The sequence below is a fragment of the Glycine soja genome, chromosome 11, assembly GCF_004193775.1.
Source record: "Glycine soja cultivar W05 chromosome 11, ASM419377v2, whole genome shotgun sequence".
NCBI lineage: Eukaryota > Viridiplantae > Streptophyta > Magnoliopsida > Fabales > Fabaceae > Glycine > Glycine soja.
The window spans coordinates 51,194,914-51,211,360 of NC_041012.1; the positions used below are offsets into that span (position 1 = coordinate 51,194,914).

The window sequence follows — 16,447 nt, forward strand, 5'->3', positions numbered from 1 at the left end:
AACCGTTTCCTGGGCTACAAATTCCATTACAAAGGATTAAAGAAGGGATAGGGTAGTTGAGCTTGAGCTTGAGCAGGTAATCCCTGGAATTGGATTGATCCAAAAGAGCAGAGAAATTGGAAATTGCCCCTTTCACTCGTCTCGACTGAACACAAAAATAATGAAACGTCATTGCGATGCTCTCTTTCTTTGTCTTTGTCTTTATTGCTATGCTAAAACCTTACTAAAATAAAACTTCGTTTTCCATTTTTGGCTCACATTCTCCGCCAGATTTCTTATCAGGTACCCTCTCTCTCTTTATTTCTCAATAAATAAATAAATCTATTTCAACTATTTATTTATTTATTTTGGCACCTTCACTGCTGTACTACTACTACCACTAATGGAATGGGAGCTGTTTCATTTCTTAATAACGCGTTCTCAGTTAAGCTTCACAAACGAAAAACCCTCAAAATATTTATAAAAAAAAAGAGAAAAGATAAGTAGGTTTCAATGAGGTATAAATGTGAAGGAACCATTACTTCTTAAATCTTGATTGAATCCATAATATCTAGCACATTCCCTTTCCAAGTTAGCCTTCCTGATATGATATTCCACGCACTAATTTTCTCATTTGAGGTTGTAATACTATGTTTTACTAACAAGGAAAAAATTTCTGTAAATCACTTATAGATGTAGTTTAATGGTATTGCTGCATCATTTTTAGAGCATTTCTAGATATTTGTCAATACATGTTTTTTTTTTTTTTTTGGCATGCTTCTTTTGTATTAATGCAGCACATTGAAGTGTAGAAACTGTTTGACAGATTTAAAGAAATTTATTTCTTCTGCGCTGGGGATATACCATGTACGTCTCCATTTACTGTGTAGTTGATTCCTCCAAAAGGATAAATCTGTCTCAAATCAGACACAAGTTCAATAGTTACTGGAAAATATGCTTATTGGTTAAGCAAATCTGTGATGAAATTATTCCTCTTGGGTTTTTAAATACCTGGATCAAAGAGAGTATAATAATAAAAGTTTCAATCATTGTTTACATAATTGGTTGGAATCTAAAAGTGTGCATGTGATCTAATTCTTAAATAAATTCGTACTTTCTCATACTACGGACTGGACAGTAGTAGTACATATTGTGCCTGTAACCAAGTTACCATAAATGCATATGGGTGAGGGCATATAAGGTGTATACTGAATTATTCCTTCCGCCTCTATTTTTTTTTATGGTACAATCATTTGTAACAAATACTTATGAAGCCATGTTTGTTTATCATTTACAGGAGGGCCTTGGGTATACAATGTATACGGGAGCTTCAAAGAAGAGAAAGTTGCCTGTAAGAAACTCTGATGTTCATTTACGCAATACAAGAAGCAAGACAGTGAAAAATTTTCACCAGAATAACTGTGGAGCTGTAGAAACTGGTGTTTCTTCGGAAGAAAAAGATTTTACTTCTTCACTAAAAGCAACTAATCAACCTCCTCGTTGTTTTGAGTTTTATGTCAGGTCAGATGAGGGAATTAATCTTTTTATTGATTTAAATTCATCCCCATCAGATTGGACTAACAGGTATAGAAATGAGGTATGCGTGAGTGAGAAAGTGTGTAGGAAGAAAGAATTTAGGAGTCTTTGGCAGGATCTCAGTAGCTTAGGAGGGAGTTCTACACAAGGAAAAAGTTCCTTTATATGGAATACAAATTCTGGCCACTTTGATGATTGTAATGGACAGACCAAATATGCCCCAAGCTTGAAATTGGTAAAAGAAGATGTTACAGGGCTTGATCAACAGAATATAGGTTGCTGTCCTTCAATATATGATTCATTAACTCCATGCATAAATGTGGAAAAAAATGTAAATGAAAATCAATCCACTGTCTCAACGGATGTTAGTTATGGTGCACCAAACAGTTATATTTCTGGTGCCGAATATTGCACTAAAGATGTATCTAAGCAAACCCTTGATTCAATTGCTACTGATACTGCATTCATTAAGTCAATATGTGGTTCTGTTTGCAATTCACAGTCAGGTCTCAACTCACTAGGGCATGAAAGTTCAAAGCCTGATAATGAAATTTCTGAAGATTGTGCTATGCTAAATGGTTTTTGCCCTGTGAACCCTGGTATGATATGCCCAGGAGCTTTGTTAAGTGGTTCTTTGGAGCTACAAGTTTCAGAAGTTTTAAGTGATCCTAAGAATTCTTTAGACGTGGAACAGGGTGGACTAATAAAATCAAGCGAGATAAAGTTGGATACCAATGGGAAGAATCTCCCATCACCAACTGAAGAATGGGTATGGTGCTATCTCTAGCCTTCCAGATATAGATGTATACTTTTTAGTTTTCTTTCCAGTTGGAAGGCTTAATAGGCTCATGGTTTTCATAGTGTAATGTGAAATTAATCCCATTATTAAATGATTCATATTATTACTAAATACAGTTTCCTTACCCTTTCTACTTCTTGAAAATGTAAGCTTATTATTCAAATTGGTATCTTTTTCATTGTAGTTTGATCAGTATTTATTTTCTCGTTATTTGCTAGTTGTTGCTTAATAGAGCTCTCATTAATTTGTATTTTATCCTCAATTTTTATGATTGTACTTTTTTAATCCTTTGTAACATACCTGTGAAAACATCTTTTTACTTTTTTTATGTTTGTGTGTGTTGGAGAAGGGGATAAAGTATAGGGTTTGAGGGAAGAGAATATGAACTTCATTTATTGACGATCTTAACAGTTCTGAGAATCCTTTACAGGCATATTGGCTTGTGGCTCCCATGCAACGAATATTTATCTTTGTTTTTATGAATTCACTAAGTATATAAAACATCCTGTTATTTGCAGAAAGTCGGCAAAATTGTTAATGGAAGGGAGAGTTCAGAATAATTACTCCTCTCAGCAACATTTTTCAAAGTTAATTAAGTTTTATACCACACTGATTTGAGCATATTCATACTGTGCTTCTTCCAGATGTTCCCAATTTGATGATCCACTTAAGAAGTCTGGCCTAGAGTGTGGTGATCAGGAGTGTAAAATGAAACTTTGCAAAAAGAGGAAACACATATCCCGAAGTCCAATGTTTCAGTGATAAACCTGTTGGAATGTTCTTAAGAAGCATGAAGAAAGCTTTGACAGTCCAACCTAGAAGATCCATGAGGCTAATCTCCAAGGCGCTTTAACAGTTACTGCATCAAATACAACGAGTAACCAAACCTAACAGTAAACCTATTAATTCAATTCTTTTGCAGCATTCAATTTCTTTAATAATATGATTCATATGTTGGTAAAGTAATTACATGATATTTTAAACATCTTAGAAATTGTTCTGTGCATTTTACATTTGCTAATTACCGAACTTCATTATTTCCCAATTGAAGCCACAGGAATGCAGGATTGGCCTGTTATAATATAAATTAGAAACTCTTAGCCATATCGTCATATCGATACACATTCCAACCTTACCCATTTTGTCTTTTACATAAAAGCCAACTTGTTCAATTTTACCCTTGCATACCTGGTTACATACTGTGCATAGTTATGCCTAGCTTGTGGAAGACTTTCTTCATACTTTTTTTTAGGTGCTATTAACTTATTTGTTAAAAATATATTACTTTGATCGTGAAGTTCTTTTCTACTCATTTGATGCTACCACCTCTTTCTTTTGTTCTTGTTCAGTGATTTCACGAGGTGCTTCGTATGCTTTATCTGAAAGCATTAGTTCCAGAATTCTCAATGAATCAAAAGGATGACAGTTAGTACGTATGAACTACAACTAACACTTCAGCTTGTTTTGAGAACCATAAGGATTAGTGAGACAGGCCTTGAAAGGTTACATGAAAGATTGGAGATAACCCTATCCTTGTCTCCTATTCTAATCTTTTTGTAAATCAACAACTTACATTCCCGTCCAAGAATTTTGTATTTTGCTGCTGCTGCTGCTGCTGCTAGCTTTGTTTTGCAACTTAGTTTTCTGCGCCTGGAGTATATTCTGAGGCAGTCCAACCCCAAATGTTCAATATCATTAATTGAAATTTAAGATGATTCTGTTAATCATGTTAACTGGCTGCAGGTTGCCTTATTGTTTTGCAAGAAATATACTCACAGAATAATAAAAATGCAAGGTAGCCTTTCAGGTAGATTTTATTTAGAGTTATAAAGTCAACCATGAAGTTCATAGTATTTAGAAATGATAGAAATTATTGTTTCTTTTTTAAGGTGTACTGGGCTTTGAGACACTCTGATTGTATATTTACGTTGATCTGATCATATATCGTAGAATTTACTTAGACTGAACTCATCAATCAATTAACTTGGGTATATTTGAGTAGTAAAACATTTTCTGGGTATCCTACCTTTGAGCTTATACATGTCTTTGAGCTCTACTCGTGAAAATGCGTATTCTACCTGTGCTCCGCGAAGGACTTATTTGTCTACTGTATTGTGTTTTGAAGTTGAGTAGAATAAATTTTGAACTATTAAATTTAATTGAAATGTGTGTCTAAATTAAATCTTAATTACAAATTTTGCATTAAAACGTGTGATGGTGGAAGGATATGAATGTGTTTCCCAAATTGGCATGTTGGAGGATAAGCCTGTTGATCCTAGATTCTAACCAATTGCCTAGTAAATTAGTTAATAATTACTTTTCACAAGATAACTTAAATTTTTTTTTGATATTATAAATACAAAGTATATTTGAATCAATCCGTTATCGAATATGCAAATTACATCAATTGATCATCCTCCAAAAGAAAAGTCCTCGTGCATGAACTTTAGGAAGATATAATATTGTCGGTATGCTGAAATAAGATTGATATAATTAGAAAAAGTTAATCGTTCATAATCAGTCAAGATATTTATTATTCTGGATTTTCCAACCCAACAAAGCTTTTATCCTTGTTAATCTTTTCAAACTAGAACTCTTCTTTCTGGACGTATGAAAATATAGTACTCTTTGGCAAGAATAGTCAAACGTTGGGAGTGGTGATACACAGACAGATAACATGAAAAGTTAATTTGAGTCGCTTCCAAGCGTCTTTACTTATGTTCTAATTAATGATTAATGATATTCTTTTCTATAAATTACATTTCATAACTATTTCAGGACAAAACTTAAGAGAGTATGTTTGTTAATGTCATTCTTAGATCATAAATTATAATTTCGTCTTCATAACTCGCACAATAGAAATGACATTAAAAATTAACACGGATTATCCATATGAAACTCTAATTTAAATTAGAAAACATCACAATAAATATCTATAAGTAATACACCTAAATGTTATCCCTTAATTCTTTAAGAGAGAAGGCGTTGCTGGAGTAATTCTTTGTTTTATACGTTAAGAAATCATGTCCATACCATGAACTTATCAATTCAACTTCAGTACTCACGCACTTTAGCCACTTTAGGTACATTGCAATTCTTAAAAGCATTATACTAAGTCTCCTGCTTCAGGATCAAGCAATAGATTATCAATAATAAAAAAAGTAATAGATTTGTGGGCTCGAGGCAGAATGGTAGGGCAAACAGGACACATAAGTTGATAGGTAAAAATACGGGCAAAGTATTTTAAGGGCATATTAATTAAGTTATCAATAAATATTTTCTTATTAAAAATTATGATGAATTGTATTGGTAATATAGGTAAAAAAAAATATATTGAAGGACACTCATTAGTATTTTTCAAAAATAAAATATAATGCATGTTAATAAATAAATTTCTATTCATTAATTTATTGATCATTTAAAAAATATTCAATGTCTTTTAAATTTTCAAAATATTGGGTTAGTGTGAGTCAGTTAAACTGTGAGATGTTACTTATGAGTGCCTCAGTTCAATCCCACAATGTAATTTGTCCTTTTCCCATTTACATATTCACTTTCTCTTATAAAAGCTTACCATTGTATTAATCTTAATTTGAGCAAAAAGAAATTTCAAGATAAGAAATAATAGTCCTTTTTTATTTTTATTTCTTATGACGATTTATTCCAGTTGAGGCTACCCTATGAGCTCACAAACCCAAAGAAAATTCCTCATTATATATATATATATATATATATAAACCAAAGAAAATCTGTTTCTTGTTTTTCCCTGTTGATTCATTATGTGGGATTCGATACTGATAATTAATAGCGTTGTCTTTTTTCTTACGTTTGAATTAATAGCATTGTTAGGTTTATAACGTTACAAGCAAATTAGCATGCATCCCAAAAAAGCAAATTAATTAGCTATTTGAAATCTAAATATACACAACTTTGATTACCGTTTAATAGTTGTAAACTAGACAGCTAAAGTTAATTTTGAATAAAAATGTACGAGAACCTGCATACCAATAGTTTAATATTACATAGCAGCATAGTTGACTGACAGAGAATAAGAAAAGTAAACAAAATGTTATGCTAGTGATTGATAAAGAGCTAATTGAGACCACCTACCTAGAAACAACGAGTTTGAATGTAATTGATCAAAACCAACGAAGAGCATATGAAATTTAGGATATCCCTACGTGAAAATCACGAGGTTTAGCATATCGGTATATCACTGAAGACTGATTATTGAGGAGGAAGCCATTTCTCAATGACAAATATATCTTTTTAGCCGACCAAAAAAATGCTGTTTGACTTATATTGTTTGGCCAACTATATATTATTATTCATTCCAATTTTTAGTCTGCTGACATCATTAGGATTATCATCGTATCAAAGTAAAAAAAAAAAAACTTCCACCCCTTAATCTAGATTAAGGGTTTGTTTTTGTACACCAAAAAATCTTATGTACATCGTTTAGGAATTGAGATTTGAGATAAAATAGTTTATAAATACCATCCTTTTAATCCACTGATATGTCTTTTAAACAGAAAAATATAATATGTTACGTAAGTATTGAGGTTGAACAAGGAAGTAAAATATGTCAAGCAAGTACTAAGCTTAATGAATCTATGCTATAGGCTTGGTTCAAAATATCAATTCCTTACTGTGTTGCACGCCTTAAGGTTGGAAAATTATTATTAGAGCATATTACACTATTCATTCCTGAGTTTAAGACTTATTATATGCACACCCCCTCCTTAGTTTATCCCTACATAAATCTCCCCTAATTTTAACAACTTTGTTATAATTGCACCCCTAGTTCTTCATGTTAAACGAAAAACAAAGAAAAATATGGATGAAAGTTTGAAAAAAAAAAGAGAAAAAAAAGGCTTAAAGTCTCACATCGCTCAGGATAAACACTTGAATAGTGTTTCACTTCCTATATATAGAGAGCTCATTTCTTCTTTTTTCCTTGTCCTAGTTGAGAAGCATTTCCTCAACTTTTCTTTCTCCCTCCCATATTTCAACCGATGCATTTTCGGCAAACTTCTTTCTCTTTCTTTCTGTCACTTCCTATATATAGTGATCTGGACTGTTTTATCTTGGGGACTTCGTGGTTGATAATCTGCTTGCATAATTTTTGGCAGTGCCACGAAACGTCTTAAAGAAAGAGACATTGTCCGCGACTCAGCTAGTAATTTTTTCGGTTTGCCATAAAATATTATTACAACAGAAACACAACAAATGTATTGCACATGCTTCTTTAATGAAATTGTAGGACACTTATGTCATCGTCTTCCTCACAGAATCGTTATAAGGTGAAGTTTTGAACTTCCTGTTACACCCGTGTACTATTAAAATGATTGGCCAGGTTTGTCACCCAAAAAAATATAAAAATATTAAAAGTATTTTTTTCGGCAACTCTCTCTATCATTCAGTTTTTCTTTTCTTCTTTCTCTTTTGGTTTTCACTTTCCGACACTGCCTTCATGCTCCAGCCTTCTGTGAGAACTACTCAAAATCACTTATTGCAACATTAACACACTCAGGCTGTCAGGCACCCAGCACAGTATAGAACAAAAAACAATAAGAGAACCTATAAGCCTAAAAAACTCCAACTACATATGTCAAGACAATCTCTGTCAATAACAACATCTGTAATGACAACAACAACAAAAATAGTATAATAGTGCAAATAGAAAAGAAATAGAGGAAAAAAAGAAAAAAAAACCCATCAATTATCAGGAACCGGTTGATCCATGCACTCGAACGTTGACTATAAATTTTAAGTTTTAACAAGTTTCATTCGATCAACCCTAATAAGAAGTTAAAATTAATAAGAGTATTAAATGTCATGTTTGTTCAAGTTTGAAATAGAGCACTCACAGGCCAGAGGCACATGCACCATAAGCAGATAAGAAGCGCTGGTGTTGTCTTTCTTATTAAGATTATCAAATTCGAGAATTTACGTAGACTTGTGATAGTTTCATAAACCTCATAAACTTGTAAGAGTCTACTTCATATAAAAATAATAATAAAATATTTATAAATAACATATTAATTAAACATTTCAACAATATAATAAAGCAAAACATTAAATCATAAAGTTTAAAATATTTAACAAAAATATTTAAATACATTACTAGTAGACAATAACTTGTAAATGTTACAGTAGTGATAGATCATTCTTATTGAAGATTTGATATTATTAAAAAATAAGGATTTGATGTTATTAAAGGTGAGAATTTTATATTAGAGAATAAAACGCTAAATGAAGATATGTTTTTGAATGTTAAACACATATAAAAAAATAATTTATATTTTGGTCTAATTTTTTTTAACTTGTTAACTCGTTTACTCTTGATAAACTCAAGATTTGACCTAGTTTATTTAGAGTTTATAAAATTTATTCATAGTCTACAAAAAAAATGTTTATTCAAGAGTCAACTCATAGAAGACAAATAAACTCGTAAATTCATAAAAATTAATAAGTTAACTCGAGAGTTTGATAACCCTATTTCTGATTATCGAGAATTTCGCCCATTGTAAGCGGATAAGAAGCATATGGTTTCTTATTACGGATTAACGCGGTTGAATATTAATATGAATTATCACAAGTAACATATATGGTCCCAGATTCGATTGTAATTTGGCCCTGTTTGCACGATTAACAGGTTATTATATATCCTGAAGGCAACACCAATGCGTGTTATTTCTTTCTAAAGATTGCGGTAAAGAAAGAGTGGCTTTCTACAAATAGTGAGGATGAAAGTAGAGTCTGCAAACTGATCGGGCAAAAGTGTTTATCTCACTCTTTGTAGGGTAGACACAACGGAAAGTCAGATACTATACTGCAAAGGTTGATATCATTTATACATATGCATGTCAGTATTTAACAATATAAACATGATTTATATGTTTTTCTCTATATAAATATTTTAAACACTATATATATTTTGTTGATTTTAACTATTGACATTCTTTTAGAAAAACATTGAAATTTAGGTTAGAATAAAAGATGTGGAAAATGATAAATCGAAAAAAAAAAGTTTTTTAGGATTCAAAGTTAAATTAAATTCTTCCATTGATATTAAAGGCCTAAGAGAACATATCGGTTGTATTTTAGGAGTGTATTTAATTTTTAAAGATAAAATATAAATTCAAAATTACTTGTTTTCAATATTGAGTTATAACTTATTAAATTATCATATTAAAACCATAAGGGATATATCAAACCAATATTAAAAACATTTGAATTTAAAATATATATTTGAAATTGATTTCTAGTATTCGATTATAACTTGTTAAATTTGGAGAGGAATCAACTTTAACTATGATTAAGACATGGACAAGGGATTATTCTCAATGCAAGGGGTCGATGTTTGTGAAAAAAATTTAATCTCTCAAAGAGCTAATAGTGTTCATTACGATGAAACTGTTCGGTTAATATTAAATACATGCGTGTTAGTGATGTTTGGTTAACATCCTTTAATGAAAAGTTCAAAATATTTAATGATAAGTGTAATAATATTTAATACATTTATAATTAAAAAATATTTTCATTTAATTTTCTTTTTTACTTTTAAATCGTTAATGAATACATTGATTAATGAATTAAAGCAATAAAAGAAACTATTAATTATACACCAAAAAATGTAAAAAAAGAAAAGATTACTTATTATTTTGAATAATAATTTGACCGTAAAAAACAAACTAAACATGATAAGAATGATAATTATGAGGAAAAAGAATAACAAAATGCACAAGAAATTAAAGTTTATGTAAAAAGGTAAGGTGAGTAAAGAAACAGAAACTCCACAAGTCACTAACCACAAGCCCGGAGAATAAAGAATTCAAATCGCAAATGTTTTCTGGGTGTAAAATGTAGTATTGTTCTTGTTCCCATGCCATGATAAATATACCTCTCTTGATGTAAGTAAAATTTGGCAGTCCAGGCATGGAAATATCAAAAAGCATTAACTTTCGTATTTAATGCCTTCACCTACATTTCCACATATTCAGAAGTAGCAGTTTTGTGTCATTTAATGCACCTTCTCCCCCACCCTTTCAACCTGCAAAACACCTTCAGTTTTTTTTTTAATCTATTATGACAGTTTCTCTTGACTCCAGCACAGTTGAAACACACACAAGATGGAGCTGGCTTTTCTTCTTCGTAATTAATTTCATCTCTCACCAAAAACCAGCAACAAGCTTGGAATTTTCTCTTGTAAGCATCAAAAGTGGACAGAAGATCCAATAAAGTTCCTTGCTTTCTGTGTTGCTGATTGTGGCCTGCTTATTTATACAAACCCACAATGAAGATTCTGATTTGGCTGACAATTTTACATCCAACAACAAAAGTGGCCTTATTCCACTAGTTGTTTTACATCCCCCACCACTTTTTTTGGCCTCTTTTCCCTTCATTGCTAGTTATCCATGAAAATTGTGATAAATCATGAGGTAACATTGTTTTTTGGTTATTTATATGAAGATTGTTAGACCTGCTCTCTCCCTTTAAACTGTATTTCTTGTTGAGTAGTCAAAAGGTCTCTCTCTCTCTCTCTCTCTCTCTCTCTCTCTCTCTCTCTATATATATATATATATATATATATATATATATATATATATATCCGACCAACATTATTAGTTAATATTCAGAAACACAATTCTTATATATATACGCTTTGAACATGAACCTATGGCCAGTTTTATTTGGGACTCTATTTGAGGTTGTGGTTTTTTCATGCTTGTGGTTGCAAATTTCAAGTCTTGGTTCCATGTCTTCCATTGCCGTCTCTTATGGCGACAAAGGGTCAGTATTTTGTGGCTTGAAATCAGATGGATCTCACACTGTGACCTGTTATGGAATAGACTCAGCCATAATTTATGGAACGCCAACGCATTTTCCATTCCTTGGTCTAACTGCTGGTGATGGCTTTGTGTGTGGGCTTTTAATGAGTTCTAACCAACCTTATTGTTGGGGTAGCAGTGGCCATGTTGAAATGGGTGTGCCACAGCCTATGGTTAAGGGAGCTCAGTACCTAGAGATCAGTGCTGGTGACTACCACGTTTGTGGATTGAGGAAACCATTGACTGGAAGACACAGGAACACTTCTTTGGTTGATTGTTGGGGCTACAACATGACCAACAACTATGTGTTTGATGGGCAGGTTCAATCAATCTCAGCAGGTTCTCAATTCAATTGTGGCTTGTTTTCTCAGAATAGGACTGTGTTCTGTTGGGGGGATGAGACTAGTAGCCAAGTTATTAGCATGATCCCTCAAGGCATGAGGTTCCAGAAGATCTCTGCTGGAGGGTACCATGTGTGTGGAATCTTAGAAGGGGTGAATGCTAGAGCTGTTTGCTGGGGGAGGAGCTTGTTGGATTTGGGGGAAGAGCTTTCAATTTCGTTGACGCGTTCGGGGCAAGGACAAGGTAATGTTGAATTGGCTCCAATTGATCCCATGCTTTCTGTGGTGGGAGGGAAGTTCCATGCATGTGGCATTAGGAGCTATGATCGTGGTGTGGTTTGTTGGGGCTATAGTTTCAAAGCAGGTACTCCAGTTCCTAGTGGGATTAAGGCCTTTGAGATTGGTGCTGGGAATTATTTCACCTGTGGAGTACTTGTTGAGAAATCTCTTATGCCTGTTTGTTGGGGTGTTGGCTTCCCTACCTCTCTCCCTTTGCCTGTTTCACCAAGAATGTGTAGGTCTACTCCATGTTCTCCAGGTTACTATGAAACCCAACAAAATGGTCTTTGCAAGTCCCCAGATTCTCACATTTGCATGCCTTGCAGTGCTGCTTGTCCTCCTGAGATGTATCAGAGAAGTGGATGCAATTTGAAATCTGACATACTGTGTGAATATAATTGTTCTATTTGTTCCTCACCTGAATGCCTCTCCAATTGCTCCTCTTCCTATTCCAATGCTGCCTTTGGCAAGAGAACTGAAAGATTCTGGTCTATGCAGCTGCCAGTGCTTATTGCTGAGATAGCCTTTGCTGTTTTCTTAGTTAGCATTGTGTCTATAACTGCTGTTTTGTATGTTCGCTACAAGCTAAGAAATTGTCAGTGTTCAGGGCCAAAGGTGAAGAAACTAAAAGGGAGCTCTTCAAACCAAAAGGATCAGAAATGCAAGATCCGACCGGACTTGGAGGATTTCAAGATTAGGAGGGCACAAATGTTCCCCTACGAGGAGCTTGAAAGGGCAACTAGTGGATTCAAAGAAGAGTCTATAGTGGGGAAGGGAAGTTTTTCATGTGTGTTCAAAGGAGTTCTCAAAGATGGTACTGTTGTTGCTGTTAAAAGGGCCATAGTGTCTCCCAACATGCAGAAGAATTCCAAGGAGTTTCACACCGAGCTTGACTTGCTCTCTAGGTTGAACCATGCACACTTGCTCAATCTACTAGGCTACTGTGAAGAAGGTGGAGAGAGGCTCCTTGTTTATGAGTACATGGCTCATGGCTCTTTGCATCAACACCTACATGGCAACAAGGTGATGCAAGAGCAAATGGATTGGGTGAGAAGGGTAACAATTGCAGTGCAAGCAGCTCGCGGAATCGAATATTTGCATGGATATGCTTGTCCACCCGTGATTCACAGAGACATCAAGTCTTCAAACATCCTCATAGATGAAGAACACAATGCTAGAGTGGCTGATTTTGGTTTGTCACTACTTGGTCCTGCAGATAGTAGCTCCCCACTAGCTGAACTACCAGCTGGGACTCTTGGCTATCTTGATCCTGAATACTATAGGCTTCATTATCTTACCACAAAGTCTGATGTATATAGCTTTGGTGTTCTACTTTTGGAGATTTTAAGTGGTAGAAAAGCCATTGACATGCAATTTGAAGAAGGGAACATAGTTCAATGGGCAGTGCCTCTGATCAAGTCAGGAGATATAGCTGCAATTTTGGATCCAGTTTTGAAACCTCCTCCTGATCTTGATGCCTTGAGAAGGATAGCTAATGTGGCTTGTAAAAGTGTGAGAATGAGAGGTAAGGATAGGCCTTCAATGGACAAAGTGACAACAGTTTTGGAGAGAGCACTTGCACAGTTAATGGGGAGCCCTTGTATTGAGCAGCCAATTTTGCCCACTGAGGTGGTTTTGGGAAGTAACAGATTGCACAAGAAATCATCTTCAAACAGGTCAGCCTCAGAAAGCACTGATGTGGAGGATCAGAGGTTTGAGTTTAGAGCACCATCATGGATCACTTTCCCCAGTGTCACTTCTTCTCAAAGAAGATCGGGCTCGGAGGCCGAAGTCGAGGGGAAAAATGCAGAAGGAAGGAATTTGAGCAATGTTGGAGGAGGTGGTGGTGTTTTGAGAAGTCTTGATGAAGAGATTGGTCTTGCCTCTCCTCGAGAGAGATTGTTCTTGCAACACAACTTTTAACCGTGGGAAATTTGAAGGAAGCAGATGTTATTAGTAAATTTTGTTTTGCTTTGTTTAATTGATGAGTTTCATCATGCATGGATGCAACTCTTACATTATTTTAGTTCCTATTTCCTGAGAGTTGTGTTTCAGAATCTTAGTGGAGCTAGCTTTCATTCTTTCATGCAAGTACTACACTTGGATGTAAGGTAGCTATCATCTCATTTTATTGATTGTAAAGCTTATCATCCGCGTTCAATTCTATCATAGCATTGGTTTTTTTTTTTTTTTTTTTTTCAATTAGAGAGTTTGGTTATTTTACAACCTCAGGTCAAATGGTAATTTGAAGTTAATTATTATCAGTATTTGCTTGAATTGCATCCCTTTTTCTGCCCTTTCAGATTAGGAAGATATTTAGTTTTCGAATTGATAAGATTCTCTACAGAGATTACAGCCCTTAATCTAATCGAGTGGTCTATATTTTGAGTTGCAAATGTTAAACCCTAAAAATAATGTTCACAGTGGATATTCTCCAAAAGATCAATAGCGTATTTGGATTGGGGTTTACACAAAGTTCAATGCACCGTGAAATAAAATAAAATAAAAATTGACAGATTGACATTGAAAGTAATCTGTAACGAAAATCCAAACACACCAAATAGTAACTAAGTACTGCATGTTTGGAAAAATGGTAGGGACCCCCTCACGGCCTCAACGTACGCTGAGTAGTTCCTTTTGCAAACGCAAGTTCAAGGGTCTCCAAACGGAGACCAAACATGCATGCTAGCCACTACTATAATATCGTTGATAATAATAATATTATGATTTATATGTTTAATCATTAATGAATTTAACACATTCCTACTGGCTACTAGGTCACCAGTTTCTAGCTAAAGTGTGAGTCACAATATTAACATGTTTAATTTGGGAATTCTTCGCTTATATACTATTTACATAACATTATACTATATTTGTTTGTTTCAAAATATACATTTAAAAATTCATTATTTTCAACTTCGTTATTGTTATTTAGTCACTTGCAATGCGAAATTTCATATATTTTGCCTAGAATATCATATCCAATAAAGCAAATAATTCGTTTATGGTTGCCCGACTCAACTGTTGCCCCGCTGAACCCATAGACTTTTCACACAGTCAATGTGAAGGAAGAATTTATGTCTTTCAAAAGTATGATAAATTATTGTGTCATGGTATGGCAAACATCAGTCATCTTCAAACAATTTTTTTTAATATATAAAAAAATATACTTCCATCGAATAACAAAGCAAAAAAGAAAAAAGATCAGAAACTCTTAAGAGTTTTTTTTTTTCTTTCAAAAAAACTTACTCTATATGGATTTGTTAAAAATTTGGTTTTCCATGGAGCGTAATGAGTACGACATCAAATGATTTATGTAGCCATACTTATCAAGTGGAATATGATAACAGGACTATATGTTCTACTTGATTTCTTCTGGCTCATATAACGGAGAGAAAAAACTAACCAGAAAATTATGACTCATAATATCATTTTTAACTAAAAGAAGCATTCCAAAATCTATTCTCTGTTTATTTTCCATAGCTTATTATGAATCAAACATAAATAACGCCATAAATTTAGAAGAATAAAAATCCATAATTTTGACTTTTGACTATCATAACAGAGTGAGGCTTTGCACCCCAAAACTGAGTAATGTATCAGTCGACGCCAAGCAAATGAGTCCAAAAGTCAATGTTCCAACCAAAAGGAAAAAGAAAAATAATGAAAAAATATCAACTTTGAATAGCTTTTCATTTCCTTTTTCCAAAATTCTCTCACACGGGAAACAGAGCATCAAAAGAAATTTGGTATCTTGAGCAGAAGTCCCTAAACACTTCAGTTCAAACGAAATTCAAACATGCAGCTACTTGGCTCATTCCCTTTGAACAATTACAAGTTAAAAACCATGGAAGAAGGGTAGCCCTAAAATGCTGAGCTGGCAGCGAGATGTGCTGAGTAGTGCTTGTTCTGTTATTGTAAAGATTCCTAGAGGATCAGGAAATCACAATTCTGTTGGTAGAAGGCACTATATATATATATATATATAATGAGAATTATAATCCTTCCTTATCCTTGGCTTTTCTTCTTTAGCCTTCCTTCTCTTCTTCATGGTTTCTGAGTTGCAGACCCCTAACAACTTTTCTGGTTTCGACAATTGTTCGCAAGTCCCGAATGAAGTAAACACGGGCCTGGGCTTTTGCTATGGGAACCTTGCCCGTTATCATAACCCACCGGATAAAATAGTTCATGCAGAACTCATTCCGAAGTACGAACTACAATTTACATTTTGGAATAGGTTTTCAGAATAAAATGAGATACACAGAAAACAATAGTGGCAATACCGGAAACAACGGCCATTGTTTCATCACTTTTTTGAATAAAATAAAAATAAATGTAATTTGTAAAACTAAAAGTGAAATTTAAGATGTACATAAATAAATACTGTGAGGAAGAAAAATAGACACAAAAATGATGTTTTACAGATTGCTATGTATTATTATTATTAAAACAATCTCGATGAACATGATAGAAATCATAAATTGTATTCATGAATTTTAATATGTATAAGCTTATTATATACAGAATGAAAAAAAAAAAAAACTTCTTATTTATAAACCATTTTTTTATAATAGATGCACAAAGATTAATGCAGGCCATAGAAGTACAGGATGAACTTACTAATTTAGAATATAGATCAGATCATATTTTCCTTGACTTACAGACACCACCCATATTGA

At 33.6% G+C, this 16,447-nt stretch overlaps 2 protein-coding genes across 5 annotated transcripts; both read left to right on the plus strand.

Annotated features, from left to right (window-relative positions):
• Window positions 1-5: 5 nt before the first annotated feature.
• LOC114375063 lies at window positions 6-4,281 on the plus strand. 4 transcript variants are annotated; one of them, XR_003658692.1, is made up of 4 exons: window positions 6-282; window positions 1,277-2,284; window positions 2,959-3,207; window positions 3,664-4,281. XR_003658692.1 is itself a non-coding variant. In XM_028332812.1 (3 exons), exons 2-3 carry the CDS (start codon window positions 1,295-1,297, stop codon window positions 2,971-2,973), a joined length of 1,005 nt encoding a protein of 334 aa, XP_028188613.1. In that variant the 5' UTR covers window positions 6-282; window positions 1,277-1,294; the 3' UTR covers window positions 2,974-4,281. The 4 variants fall into 4 exon arrangements, 2 of the variants coding, with proteins under 2 accessions (XP_028188613.1, XP_028188612.1); XR_003658693.1 differs by having other exon boundaries at window positions 2,959-3,191; XM_028332812.1 differs by having other exon boundaries at window positions 2,959-4,281.
• Window positions 4,282-10,255: 5,974 nt separating this feature from the next.
• On the plus strand, window positions 10,256-13,951 carry LOC114374479 (serine/threonine-protein kinase-like protein ACR4). Its single transcript, XM_028332121.1, has one exon. It carries the CDS (start codon window positions 10,989-10,991, stop codon window positions 13,689-13,691), a length of 2,703 nt encoding a protein of 900 aa, XP_028187922.1. The 5' UTR covers window positions 10,256-10,988; the 3' UTR covers window positions 13,692-13,951.
• The last annotated feature ends 2,496 nt before the right edge of the window (window positions 13,952-16,447 follow it).

What these genes read in the sequence shown, in the direction of transcription:
- LOC114374479 (XM_028332121.1), top strand. Translation starts at nt 10,989, where the DNA reads ATGAACCTATGGCCAGTTTTATTTGGGACTCTATTTGAGGTTGTGGTT.
- LOC114375063 (XM_028332811.1), top strand. Translation starts at nt 1,295, where the DNA reads ATGTATACGGGAGCTTCAAAGAAGAGAAAGTTGCCTGTAAGAAACTCT.